Source organism: Pseudorca crassidens, chromosome 13, assembly GCF_039906515.1.
Source record: "Pseudorca crassidens isolate mPseCra1 chromosome 13, mPseCra1.hap1, whole genome shotgun sequence".
NCBI lineage: Eukaryota > Metazoa > Chordata > Mammalia > Artiodactyla > Delphinidae > Pseudorca > Pseudorca crassidens.
The window spans coordinates 68,016,366-68,029,781 of NC_090308.1; the positions used below are offsets into that span (position 1 = coordinate 68,016,366).

Genomic DNA, 13,416 nt, shown 5'->3' on the forward strand with positions numbered 1-13,416 from the left:
CTTAAAATACAGGTAGGACTGGTGGACTTCTAAACTGACTCTGAGTACCCTGCTCACCATGCGTCTGTGCTGACATGATCCAGAGTTACACTGGTATCCCTCAGAATTAGAAACCCTTTACTCAGGATAAAATAGGGTATTACAGCTGGGCTGGGCTGTTTTCTGGGTTTGGCCCAGATCCAGCACACTCTGAGCAAAGACAGAGCAAGGATTAAGTGTAAGGCAAACACTCTGCTACTAGGGGGAAAACACTCACTTTTCTGTTTCCTGTTCTGTTTCCATCCTCACCCCCGCCCAGGCCTAATGAACTACATCAAATTTAAACCTGTGTTCTTGAACAGGCAGTAAAAGAATGAACTAAGCCATCTGCTGAGCGACCTTAATAAGGATGGGAAAGGAATAAAATTACAAGTCTGCGCTGGACGGAGGGCCTCGAGGAGCAAAAAGCCTAACCCAGAAGTGTCCCGGACTGGCTGCGGACAGCTATCACACCAGTGTTATTTGGGCAAATAGCCTGATTTTTAGCTCTGAAAAGCAACAACAGACTCACCGCGCCAGACTGTCGATGAAGCTCACAAGCTGTTCTCTGAGGACTTCAAACTTGGTCTGCCTCTTACTTGCTCTTCTTAACTCCTTCATTTCCAATAATGACTATGGATGAAAGAACACACCTTGTTCTGTTTCTGGTGATTGAGACAGAAAGCCCCTCAGAGGGCAGCTCTGTTGCTCAGGCAGAGGCAGCTGATGCCCTTTCCATACGACAGAGTGTATAGAAAAAGAACCAGATCAATAGGGGTTGTGTTTATCTTTTATTTTTCAAGACTGGGAAGAATCTCTCCTCCTAGGTATTTTGCTTCAAAAAATATAAAGTGACTTTTCAGAGAAAGAGGAGAAGGGCAGCTTACGTCGCTACTAAGTTATAGGGCAGAGCGCCCACGAGCCACAAGCCACTAATTCATTTGAGAAAAGGACTTCCAAGAAGAAGAGAAAACGCTTGCTCTTTGCCATGCTAACAGAATAGATTCCATATGCTTTGGTTTGCTTAGACTGATATTTTATTCTACATTCCTCATAACTTGGTATCATGGTTTACAGAAGGTTCTTTACTTTGACAACCAAGATCCTAAAGTTAGAACTATCTGAAAAAGGCTACACTAGACACACTGTGGCTCAATTTCTGCTCTATACTCAATATGCATTTCTTTAAAAAATCAAGAAAAATATCTAAAACTAAAGAGTCTCTTCTGAACCTCTCAATTTGATCAAACTGAAAAACAAATACATCAGATAAATAATCAGATTCCTTTTTGCAACCAGGTTCCCATTTTCCCTTATTACTAGTTAATTCTCTTTCTCTCTGAGGCTATCGGAACAGTTTCCGCCAACTTCTACATGGAGAATGAGGATAGCAGTGGGATAAACAGGATGTTCAATTTATAAGTGAGTTACAAAGTCTGCTTTGTTCCTAGTTGTGGTTTAAAAATGAAAACAAAAACATCCAGGCAGAGCTAATCTAGAGCACACGGGAACATCAGGGGATGTGGCTGGAAGGATAAGAAAGTGCTCTGACCTTCTGAAGATGATAGAGGTCTGTCTTCTGAAGTCCCTTTGACTGTGACTCAGAAGTATCTTCTTCTTCTTCTTTGGCTTCTGCTTTTAATACAAAATCAACATACAGCAGCTTGGGTAAATCCATTTAAGAGAACAAACATTTCTACTACTCCAAGGGAAATAAAGTTTCATCCATTTTTTTTTTTTAATGTGGCAGGGGATCAAGGTTCCATCACATAAATGATTTCTTCCAGAAGCTGAAGGTCAATAAATATTACATAAGTTATGCTGCAGAGAGGTCTTCAAAGAAACCAGCTACTGAATTTTAAAGATGTGACCAACAGTGAGAACAAAACAAAATACAAACAAATCCCCTCAAACCAATAGGAAAAAAAATCTCCAAATCTTTGTGCTGTTATAAATAGCTTTTAAAAAACAAACAAATTTAAATTATGGTCCTTTGATTATGCCATGATTGATGTAAACAATACAAACCTACACCCTGGAAAACTTGGCCTGGATCTTCCCATTCTCTATATTTGACATGCTATTTAAGTCTAAAGTCAGTAGTGCATATAAGTTTTGAAATAATCTTCTGAAATACAAACTGCATCATGGTTCTTTAGCAAAGGAAACAGAAAACGGTATCTGGTAAAAGGTGTAGTTGTGTTTCCAGAGAACATAAGGTTCTACCAGCCTCTCCCTGGTGCAGGGCACGTTTTACGAACCTCACACTCACATGGCTTACTTGGCCAAATCTAAGACAGGAAGATGCAGCCGGAGAATCTGCCTTGTTCCCGAAGAATAAATGTCTTTTTAGCTATTGATAAATCTTGGTTCAAGAAAGATATGCTTTAAGGTTAAAATATCTAATAAATTCTCTGTCCCATTTCATTAACATGTAGCAGAGCCTTAAAAATAAATCTGATATGACACTCTGACCTACTTAACCCTCCAAATGTAATTTTAAACCTAAACTGTAATGTGTAATAACTGTCAAGGAACTAGAGATAGCATACAGTCAAACTGTACGCCTGTCCAATATGGGAGGGTGGGGTTAATTTCACTTTATTATTAATAATGTGCCACTTTTGAAAACAGAAAAGTACATTTATTCAAGACACTCGTTTTGCTTCAACTTACAAAATTCTTTATTCTTCAGACAGTTAATCATCTTAATTACCAATCTTCCCATTTCTAAAAGCTGTGTTCCTTTATTTAATATTAGCACATCACAGGATTTGTTCACTAGCTTATGTTACATGAACTCTAATTAAAATTATTATAATATCTGCAGTTTCATTTTACAAAAATCCCTGAGTCTGATTTTGTAAAAGACTGAAATTTACCTAATTTATCTTATATTCTTCTAAGTCTTTTACCCTGTTTATATCCTTAAGGGCAGCCCCTCACTGTCCCAGTGACCCTAACTAGGTGGCGACTGTGAATCCATGAGAAAAAAAACAATAAGCTGGTGATTAAGAAAGAGGTGGGCTCCAGGCTGGGTACTACCCTAGCTAGCTATGAGATCTCAAGCAAGCTCCTTCCTCTTCCTGGGCTTTAGTTTCTGTTGCAGCTGGACTCAATAATCTCTATGATACCAATTTCCAGTCCTTTAAAATGTTTATGATTTGAAAATGGTTCGGCTAACTTGTCCTGCAAATGCACTGCAGAGCAATAATGCCTGCGCGTGATCTGGACGGAGCCCCTGGTACCATGGGGTGGCACTTCCTCACGCTCATGCCCCTCCAGTCAAGTAGGCTGGCTCTTTCATCTTGCACTGGCTCAGCACTCATGGGGCCTAGCGCTGCAGCTATGGAGAGAGAGGGAGGGATTCAGCAAAAGATGTTTCCTAAATCTAAAGGATTTAAAGACAAAGGGACACTTGCCAAACACAGAAAGGATTGATAGGGACATTCCAAGTGCAATGTTTTCACCATGCCTTGGTTCGATCCGTGTGCTTATACACCAAGTTGCCTCTTTTCCCCAGACCCCATTAAAAATTTCCCTCAATAGGGGAAAATAAGAAGGGCACAGTCATTTTGCTTGTTTTACTGAAGGAGTACTATACTTTGGTGCTAGAAACAGAGCAAGGGAAGAGCCCATGAAAAGTTAAACATCAGTATCAATCCACTGAGCCCCCTCAGAACAAAGAAGTCCTGGAGCATCGGAGCGCTGAACAGGCTGCCTGTGCACAGGCAGGCATCCCAGCGTTCGGCAAACAGCGAATCCTGTGCAGGTCACGCAAGGTAAAGGAAACTGTGCCCTCCTCCAACACTGAGGAATGCCAGGCTGCCGCAGTTCATTGAGGACTGAAAGATTCAAGCTTTGTAAACCTGATTGAAGCAAACCTCATGCATATTTTGGTAATCAGCATGCCAATGAGCCTCGCTGCTGTGAAAGCAGTTCACAGCTATTAATTTTCAGGCTTACAAATAATTTATGCAGTGTTTTTGAAATCTATAAAGAACTTGATGAAATGCTTAAGAAAAACATCTAAAAGGAGTCCTTAATTATGATGCCCTGCTACTCTCTCCAATCTTTTTGATTTCTTTTTGCTGCCCTTTTTTGTTTTCTCCCCTAAGGTAAGTCCTCAAAACTGTCCATCTGGAGAAAGAAATTTCTTTCCTGCCCATCTGATAGTTTTCATTGTTTAAACCAAATCTGGAAGAGAACCATTTGGCTTAGTTGTCACGTTGTGCTATTCTGAGGCTTGGTATACTGACTGATCACACACTACGTTACCTCTTCATCTCTCAACACATCAGAACGTGGGGTTTTCCATGTTATTTTATAGTTAAATGACTGTCATAGCCAGTAGAATTGGCCAGATATTATATTCTCACCATCGAGGCTCTGAAACTGGGCCAGGAACTCCTCTATTCTCTTTGCTGTGTTGCCAAGCTGCTTTTCAGAAGAGGACTTAAAAACCTTGAAACATTTCTGAAGCATGGCCATCAGTTCATCCTTTGCCAACATCCTAGAACAGAATCAGTGACAGGAGATGTAATATAACTGGAAAATTCATGTACTTAAAAAACACTGTCTACATTTTAAATGTTTCTGGTCAGAAGAAGATGGTATAAAATGCTTCATTGGTAGCTACCAACTTTTTGGGGGGAGACTTTCCTCAATGTATGTGATATTCAGAAGTATTCAGAAGAGTTCTCATGATAAAGCTCAACTTGGAAAGTTTACAATCTGGGTTCATAGCCTGGTTCTGGCACTTACTATGTTTGTAACATAGAACACTTTACTAAACATCTTTGATCTTTGGCTTCCTTGCCTGTGAAATGGAAATAGGAACTCACCTATTTCACAAGGCAGATGGAAGCTTAAGAATTCAATAAGAAGATGCATTTGAATGAGCACAGTGCTTTTACCACACAGCAGGCATTTAAGGTTAGTTTCCCTTCCCTTCAGATCTAAACATAAATAAGAGGCAAGAAACGTCTGCTGAGGATGTAACACTCATGCTAAATGAAACCTGTTTGAAATGACCAAAAAAGTATTATCAGTGATTTCTTTATTATTTTAGCTAGGCTTTATATCTTCTATGGGCTTTGTTAACACCAATCAGTAAATCCACTGAACTTTAAAACTAGTAGGCAATTCTGCTTGTTCTATATAGCATAGGTAGAATGATTCTGTAATTCCTTCAAGGCCACAGAGGAAATCTTTGTTAGACATGGAAAATGAACACAGATATTCTAAAATTAAGATCCTGTTTTCAGGGTCATTACTTATAGGATCTCTCCCCTAAGATCATATTCAGTAACAGATGAAAGTACAATGATTAAAAGTTCTTACATTAATCATGAAAGAAAACAATCGGCCAAACCCAGAATATGGGTCATTCTGTAAGAAAACTATCTTATGTTTGACATTTTTCATAGTAAAAAATTTGGGGAAAATACTATTATTACTAAGTTAGAGAAAAAAATGAAGCTAAGTAGACTATGATTACCTCAAAATTAAGCTGGTTACTTCAACTAAAATTTAAACCCAAACCAAAAACAAAAAACAAAAAAAAAAGACCCAGAACAAAAGCAAACGAACAAAACCAATAAATACAGTCACACAACCAATAAATACAGAAACTGGCAGGGGTGGACAAAAAAGTAAACTTTTCCCTAGTTTTAAGAATATAAAATCTTCTCTTCCTCTTTCTACAACAGTGAAATAATTATCCAAAGTGTAATCTTTATCTGTGAATGAAGGGCAGCTAACAAACATGTCGAAGACAATGAAGCCAACACATTTAATTCTTGATTACATTTGAGATTATTTTAAATTTCTGGCTTTCTATTGCCCAGATGGAGTCAAACTATTAAGAGAAGAGAGTTAACTCGAAGTCAGATACGGCTGAACAATCTGTCATACGCGAACTTAAGCCCTACTCAGACTAGATCAGCATTTCCAGGCTCCAAGGAATCCCGGGCACTGGCTTGCTGTAAGGGCAGAGGCTGAGGAAACGCTAGAGGAGGTCTAACCTGCAAGAGCAGCACCCTGAGGACTAGCTCCCCAGGCCACAGGCAGCCACACCTCACATCTCTTTGCAGCTTACAGAACTGAATATTGAGGAGGGCAAAGCCCAGCCTATTATTCATTTTCAGGATGCAATAAAAAATGGCATTATGTCACATAATTTTGAAATCTAACTTTACCAGTCATAATTTTTAACGTGGCATTTGATTGGAAGGGGTAGCTCTTTCATCTCAGGTATAAACTTCCAGGGATTCAGACAGTTATTACTCTTTTTATTCTTAGCCAAAGACTATGTTCTTATTGTTTCCAGAGTAACAAAAGACCTTATACGTTCCCAAGTACTCTCAGGTTTAATATAAAACAAGACTTGAAGTAAGGCTGATTAGAGCAAATAATGTGAACCCAATAAAGTCATTAATTGAAATTTTTCAATTAAATTATATATATTTACACAAAGAACAAAGATGCCTGCTATCATCACTATTATTCAGCATCATTCTAGAATCTATTCTACAACAATAAAAATGAAGCAAGTGGTACAAACATCAGAAAGGAAGATGAAATTTATTATTTGCACAGGATACAACGGTAAGGTTAGAAAGTCTAAGAAAGCTACAGAAGTATTAAAGAGTGTAAAAAGGGTGGGTGCATATAAGGCAAATACATATGTGTGTGTATATGTACACACACGTCAATACCTTACAGTTACATGTAATCAATGTCTTAACATTAAACTATGGAAAAAAGAGCATGTTCAAAATGGCAACAAAAACTATAGAATAGGGCTTCCCTGGTGGTGCAGCAGTTGAGAGTCCGCCTGCCAATGCACTGCCGATGCAGGGGACACGGGTTCGTGCCCCGGTCCGGGAAGATCCCACATGCCTCGGAGCGGCTGGGCCTGTGAGCCATGGCCGCTGAGCCTGCGCGTCCGGAGCCTGTGCTCCGCAACAGGAGAGGCCACAACAGTGAGAGGCCCGCGTACCGCAAAACAAACAAACAAACAAAAACTATAGAATATTATGACAAATGTGTAAGACATAGCAAAAAAATGAAAGCCCTGAATAGACATTTTAAGTTCTAACTCTCAATACTGTAAAGATATAAATTCACTCCAAATTAATCCAAAATTTAATACTTTTTGAAACAAAATTCCAGTGGGCATTTTTTAAAAGCCAAAAAAAATCACTCTGAAATTAATCTGGAAAAATAATTGTTCCTAAAACAGGAACAAAGTGTGTATACTTGAGTGTATGTAGTGAGTGGGGCTATTAATATATCAAAAGGTATACGCTACAGTGATTAAAATCAGATGGTACTTTGTATAGGAATAGACAGGACGATAGAAGGAAATAAGAATCTAGAAAGAGATCAAGGTATATATGAGAATTTGGTACATGACACAAAGGTACCACTTCAAATCAGTGGGGAAGAGATGGGGAGTACTGGAAATAACTAGTTTGAAAAAAACAGATCATTACCTCAATATATTTCAGAAAGAATAAAAATGTTGGGGAGGGGAAAGAACCAGTCCATCAATCATGAACTACTAGAAGAAAAAAAGAAAACTATTTAAGTCTGGTAACATCCAGCATCAGCAAGAGTACAGGGAAATAAATACTGATACATTGTTGGTGCAAGTGTACAATAGTGTTTATATTTTAGACTCAGAAAGTCTATGTACTTATTTTTTGGAAATAAATATACTAACGTGCAAACACAAACTCACCCTCAGTGATTACTGTTTGTAACAATAGAGAATTAGAAACAACCTAAACATATATCAAACAAGGGACTAATTAAAGTGTTACACTTTCAAAACAAGGGATACTACATAGTGGGGATAAATAATGAAGTAATACAAGTGAGGACAGCTAATATTTCTACGCACAGGTATGTATACCAGGCGTCATTTTATCTCCACAACACTGTATGATGAGATACTATTATTATTCCCATGTTAAGAGATGAGAAAACAGAGGCACAGAAGACTCAAGTAACTTGCCCAGAGTCTGGTTGGCAAAGCTGGGATTTGAACCCAGTCTGGCTGGGCATCCGTGCTCTTACCGATGATCTTATAGTGCATCTCAAGACACAATGTCCATGGCAGAATATTAGGAGCAAAACAAATAAACTACCATGACAAAAACCAATCAGACAAATCCAAAAATCAAAAAAAATGCAAATTGTGGAACACTGTATAGTATGATTTAATATATGTTTGTGCCTGCAAAAAAAATCTGAAAGTACAAACTGCCAACAGTGGATGACTGGCTTTCAAAGTTATATAACACAAGGGGTAATGTCAGAAAAGTACTGTTATGTTTTCATTTAGATTACTGTTAGAGTGACTCCAGCAAGCACTTTGGACAAACCACACCTAACTGAACAAAATTAACTAAAAATGACTAAAAAATAAAAATTAATTTTATCTCCCCAAAGTTTGTTACATATAGCAGCCCAAATAGAAAATTAAGGATTGAGGGACTTTCCTGGTGGCACAGTGGTTAAGAATCTGCCTGCCAATGCAGGGGACACGGGTTCGAGCCCTGGTCCGGGAAGATCCCACGTGCCACGGAGCAAAAAAGCCCGTGCGCCACAACTACTGAGCCCACGCTCTAGAGACCATGAGCCGCAACTACTGAGCCCATGTGCCACAACTGGTGGAGCCTGCACACCTAGAGCCCGTGCTCCCCAACAAGAGAAGCCACCACAATGAGAAGCCCGCACACCGCAAGGAAGAGTAGCCCCTGCTCACCGCAACTAGAGAAAGCCCATGCGCAGCAACGAAGACCGAATGCAGCCAAAAAAAAGAAGAAAATTAGGATTGAGTCTAGCCACCAGACCAGCATTTTTCAAACTGGGTTTTCAAAATGGGTTTCAACCATTATTAGTCAAGAAACCATTCATTCATTCATTCAGTCAGTCATTCAATAAACATTTACTGAATACTTACTAATACCAGGCATGGTTCTGGGCATTTAAGATACACCTCAGTGAATCAAAAAACCCTGTCCTGGGCTTCCCTGGTGGCGCAGTGGTTGAGAGTCCGCCTGCCGATGCAGGGGACACAGGTTCGTGCCCCGGTCCGGGAAGATCCCACATGCCGTGGAGCGGCTGCGCCCGTGAGCCATGGCCGCTGGGCCTGCACGTCCGGAGCCTGTGCTCCGCAATGGGAGAGGCCACAACAGTGAGAGGCCCGCGTACCGGGGGAAAAAAACAAACAAAAAAAACCCCTGTCCTCATGAAACTGACATTCTAGCTGGGCTGGGGGGTGGTGCAGAGATAACAAACACTATCTCATATTACTATATATGTTAAAAATTGGTATTATGAAAAAATATTGAGCAGAGTTGGGGGGAGGGTTTGAGGGCAGGTAGGTTTCAATTTTAAAATAGTTATTAGGCCTCACTGAGATGACATTTGATCAAACATGTGAAGGAGGTAAGAGAGCCATACAAGAACGTAGGAGAAAAACTTTTCCTGAGAGAAAACAATGCATGCAAAGGCCCTACGGTGGGTATATGTCTGGCCTGTGCAAAAAAACAAGGAGGCTGAGGTTACACAAGTGGAAGTCAAGACCGAGTGATAGGCAATGAAATCAGAGAGAGGGAATGAAGGGCTAGATCATGTATGGTCATTGTATAGATGCTGGTTTTACCCTGAGTGAAAACGGGAGTTTTGAGCAAAGGAGTGACATTATCTGACATATTTTAATAGGATTATTTTGACTGCTATTTTGAGAAAAACCTGTAAGGGAGCATATGTGGAAGCAAGGAAGCCAGTTAGGAGGTGATGGCAATAATCCAGATGAGAGGTGACGGTGCCTTGGACAATGGTGGTACCAGTGAGGGAAGGTGGCAAGAAGAGGTTTGGTTCTTGAAATATTTTGAAGGCAGAACCCAAGTTTTTGGCTTTGAACAACTGGAAGGATAGGGAGACTGCAGGAAGATTCTAGGTTTCAGGGGAAGATCAGGCATTCAATTTTGAACATGTTAACTATGAGCTGTATATCAGATATCCAAGTGGAGGTGTCAACAGGTAGATGGACATAAGAGTCTGGCACTCAGGAGAAAAGTGTGGGCTCTTGATTAAGCCCTGGGGCACTATAATGTTAGGATGTCAGGGAGAAGAGAAATTACCAAAGACTGAGGGGGAGGAACATGCACTGAGGTAAGAGGAAAACCAAGAGAATCTAGGCCCTAGAAGTCATTAAGGAAACAGTGATGAACTGTGTTAGATGCTGATAATAGGCTAATGCAAATGAAGACAGAATTGATCATTTAAAACATTTAGCAACATGAGGGTTGCCGGTGATGTTGATCAAAGTATATTGCTAGAGTGGACAAACCAAATCAGCTAAAGAGAGAAGAGAGGAGAGAAACTGGAGATAGTGTGACAATGCTTTCAAATTTTGGTGGATTCCATCTAGCATTTACTTTAAAAGAAATAGAATAAAATTGAAAAGTAAATACAGTTGTCCCGCGGTATCTATGCGGGATCGGTTCCAGGACCCCTGAAGATACAAATATCCGAGGATGCTCAAGTCCCTTACATTAAATGGTATAATATTTGCACATAACCTACGCATATCCTCCCAGATACTTTAAATCATCTCTAGATTACTTATAATATCTAATACAGTGTAAATGCTATGCACATAATTGCAAATACAATATAAATACTATGTAAATAGTTGCCAGTGCGTAGCAAATTCACATGCTTTTTTTCCTGCTTTTTAGAACTTCTTGGAATTTTTTTTTTTTTTAATATTTTCAATCTGTGGTTGGTTGAATCCATGGATGTGGAACCTGCAGATACAGAGAACAAACTGTACCAAAGTCTAAAAGTTTGAAAGCCAGCACGCTGGACTACTTTAAAGAGAAAGGAAAAACAAACGCGTCTAAGACACGTTTCATTAATGCTGAAAAAGCTATTATCTTTAACCAACTTGATTAAGTGATTATATCACTTTTGCGTAAATGGTTCAAACAGACTGTGATACTTCATGTGTTGAAAGCTTTATAGGTTGTTATTTTTAAAAAAAGTTTCCTTAACTAAGACAGAAAGAGAATCATTTAGCAACCATTTAAAAGCAATCATCCTGCAGGGCAATGAGTGTTCTGCTTCATCATGCAGAAAGGCAACAACTTCTGGTTAAGTACTGATTATATAAACGTCTGATTGAGAACAGGCTAGAAGGAGAAACTGGCCAATCCATGGCTAATACAAAGATCTTCCGAATAATAAGTTCTCAAGTTCTAAACAGATACTACCAGTATAAAACAGCTTCAAAAAATATTCAAACACTCAAACCTGCAAATATATCAACAAAGACTAGAAGAAAGCAAAACAAAAAGGCTTACAAAAGAAACATTCACAGAGACTGTCTTCTTCCAAGACAACACAACAAAGTAATCACATAAGATCCTAACAAGTGAATAGAAACCAAAAATATGCATAATTCCTTTTAACCTTGATATTTCATATCAGACACCACTTCCTCCAAGAAACTGTTCGACCTCCCAAACAGAGGTTAACTGTCCAGTCTATTAGTTCCTTAGTGCCCTAGACCTCACCCAGCGCAGCACTTATTACTCTGTGTTCTACCTGCCTGTCTACTTATCCACCTTAATCTCCCACTTGGCCAAAACTCAGTGTGGGTAAGGACCCCACACTGTGTCATCTTTGTCATCAGTCAGTGACTCCACGTTATCAAGTATTAAAAAAACATTTTTTTTAATGGATGAACAAGGCAATGGCCATGCACTGAAAAAGAATTTCATGACCTAATGTGAAGAATAATTTCTCTATTTTCAAATTGGCTCATGTAGGGGAGCACCTGAAAGTCACGGGGCCCTTTGTGGAACACCATGCTCTTTTTAGTATGTCAAAATGAATCAAGTTAACTCTACCATATGGTTAGAGACAACTTTAGAAACATAAAATATATACCTATTTTATTGATGTACTACAAGTACAATCCTGAGTTCAGAAGAAATAAAGTTGTCAAATTCAGTTTGATCAGCAATTTCTGATTTTTTTAAATTAATATTTCTTAGCTACCTGTTCATTTTACTAGCAAAAAAGTGGCAGTACACACTAAATTTTTAATAAAGAAAAACAAAATACAAATGCAGATCTTGTTTCTGTTTATTGAGATAAAAACCATTGTTCACTATTAGCAGTGGAATACCTTAGTCTAGTTTTGGAACTAATTTGAGATCAACTGCCTAAAGCCATCCAGCTTCTTTTTCTTTGATGGCTTCATTTTTTTCCCTCAATTTTGTACCCCTTTTTTATTCCCCTTTATTTTCTAGAACAGCGTTTCTCAAAGTGTGGTCCCTAGACCACCTGTCCAAATGTGGTGAAGTGCTTCTTAAATGCAGATTCCTGCTGACCACCACACCCAAGCGCCCAGCAGTCAGATCAGAATCTTTGTGGAGAGGGTAGAAATCTATACATTTAATACCTCGACCGATTCTTATGTACACTAAAGCCTGAAAACCATTACTCCAAAAACAGTGCCACTCAGCATCTTCTGCTTTAAAATGAGCTTCAACAATTCAGCTGTTTGATTTTACCACCAGCACACAGAAAATTGTGGAGGGCCTGATATGATGCAAATTCAGGATTAGCAATCCCTGTTCTAAAAGAAATCATATTTTAGTGGTGCAGTCTCACATAGCTTCCACATGGATAAATCTTGATCATCAAAAGTTAGATTATTGCTATTTAGGAAGCACCTCATATACTGTGGAGCTGTGTCATTTTTCATAACAAGATCTTTAAATATCATCAAAATTTGATCTGCAAAGTCAAGAAACAATGCATTATTTAGACTCTAAATCTCTAGCCTCTTTGAACTAAGCTAAAGTGATCAAATGTTAATATTATTACTTGAGTCATGTTTTTTTAACTCAATGAAAGCTGAGCTGACCTGCTAATATATTACTGTTTAACTCAAAAGCCTTATTCAGGAATTAGAATAATCTCTTTCAGCCTAAAGTAAATTCCCTCAGCTATCACTCAACTTCAATTTACAAATGTGTTTCTATGGCAAGCTCATAACGTTGCTCTTGGGATAAGCAGACTAGACACTGTGGCTCCTTTCATATACATGCCTGCACACTGTGCCAAGATGACTAGTGTCAAGATGGGGGGGGGTCTGAGGCCACAGAAGCTTGCTCTGCTGGCTCATTTTAAAATTTGGGGGGCTTCCCTGGTGGCACAGTGGGGGCCCGTGAGCCATGGCCGCTGAGCCTGCGCGTCCGGAGCCTGTGCTCCACAACGGGAGAGGCCACAACAGTGAGAGGCCCTCATACCGCAAAAACAAAACAAAACAAAACAAAAATAAATAAAAATAATAAAATAAAATTT

General features: G+C 39.1%; 1 protein-coding gene across 7 annotated transcripts in view; it reads right to left on the minus strand.

The window, feature by feature from the left end:
• Positions 1-13,416, minus strand: part of ORC3 (origin recognition complex subunit 3) — a 61,017-nt gene that overhangs the window by 8,699 nt on the left and 38,902 nt on the right. For 6 of the 7 annotated variants that reach the window (XR_010933814.1, XM_067702608.1, XM_067702610.1 and 3 more), the window contains 3 exons: positions 4,398-4,531; positions 1,571-1,653; positions 551-651 (listed from right to left, as the gene is read on the minus strand). Coding sequence is in view for 6 of the 7 variants with exons in the window: in XM_067702608.1 (XP_067558709.1) it covers positions 551-651; positions 1,571-1,653; positions 4,398-4,531 (318 nt within the window). In the remaining variant the exon portion in view is untranslated. The remainder of the gene's footprint in view (positions 1-550; positions 652-1,570; positions 1,654-4,397; positions 4,532-13,416) is intronic. The other variant, XM_067702609.1, reaches the window with a different exon arrangement.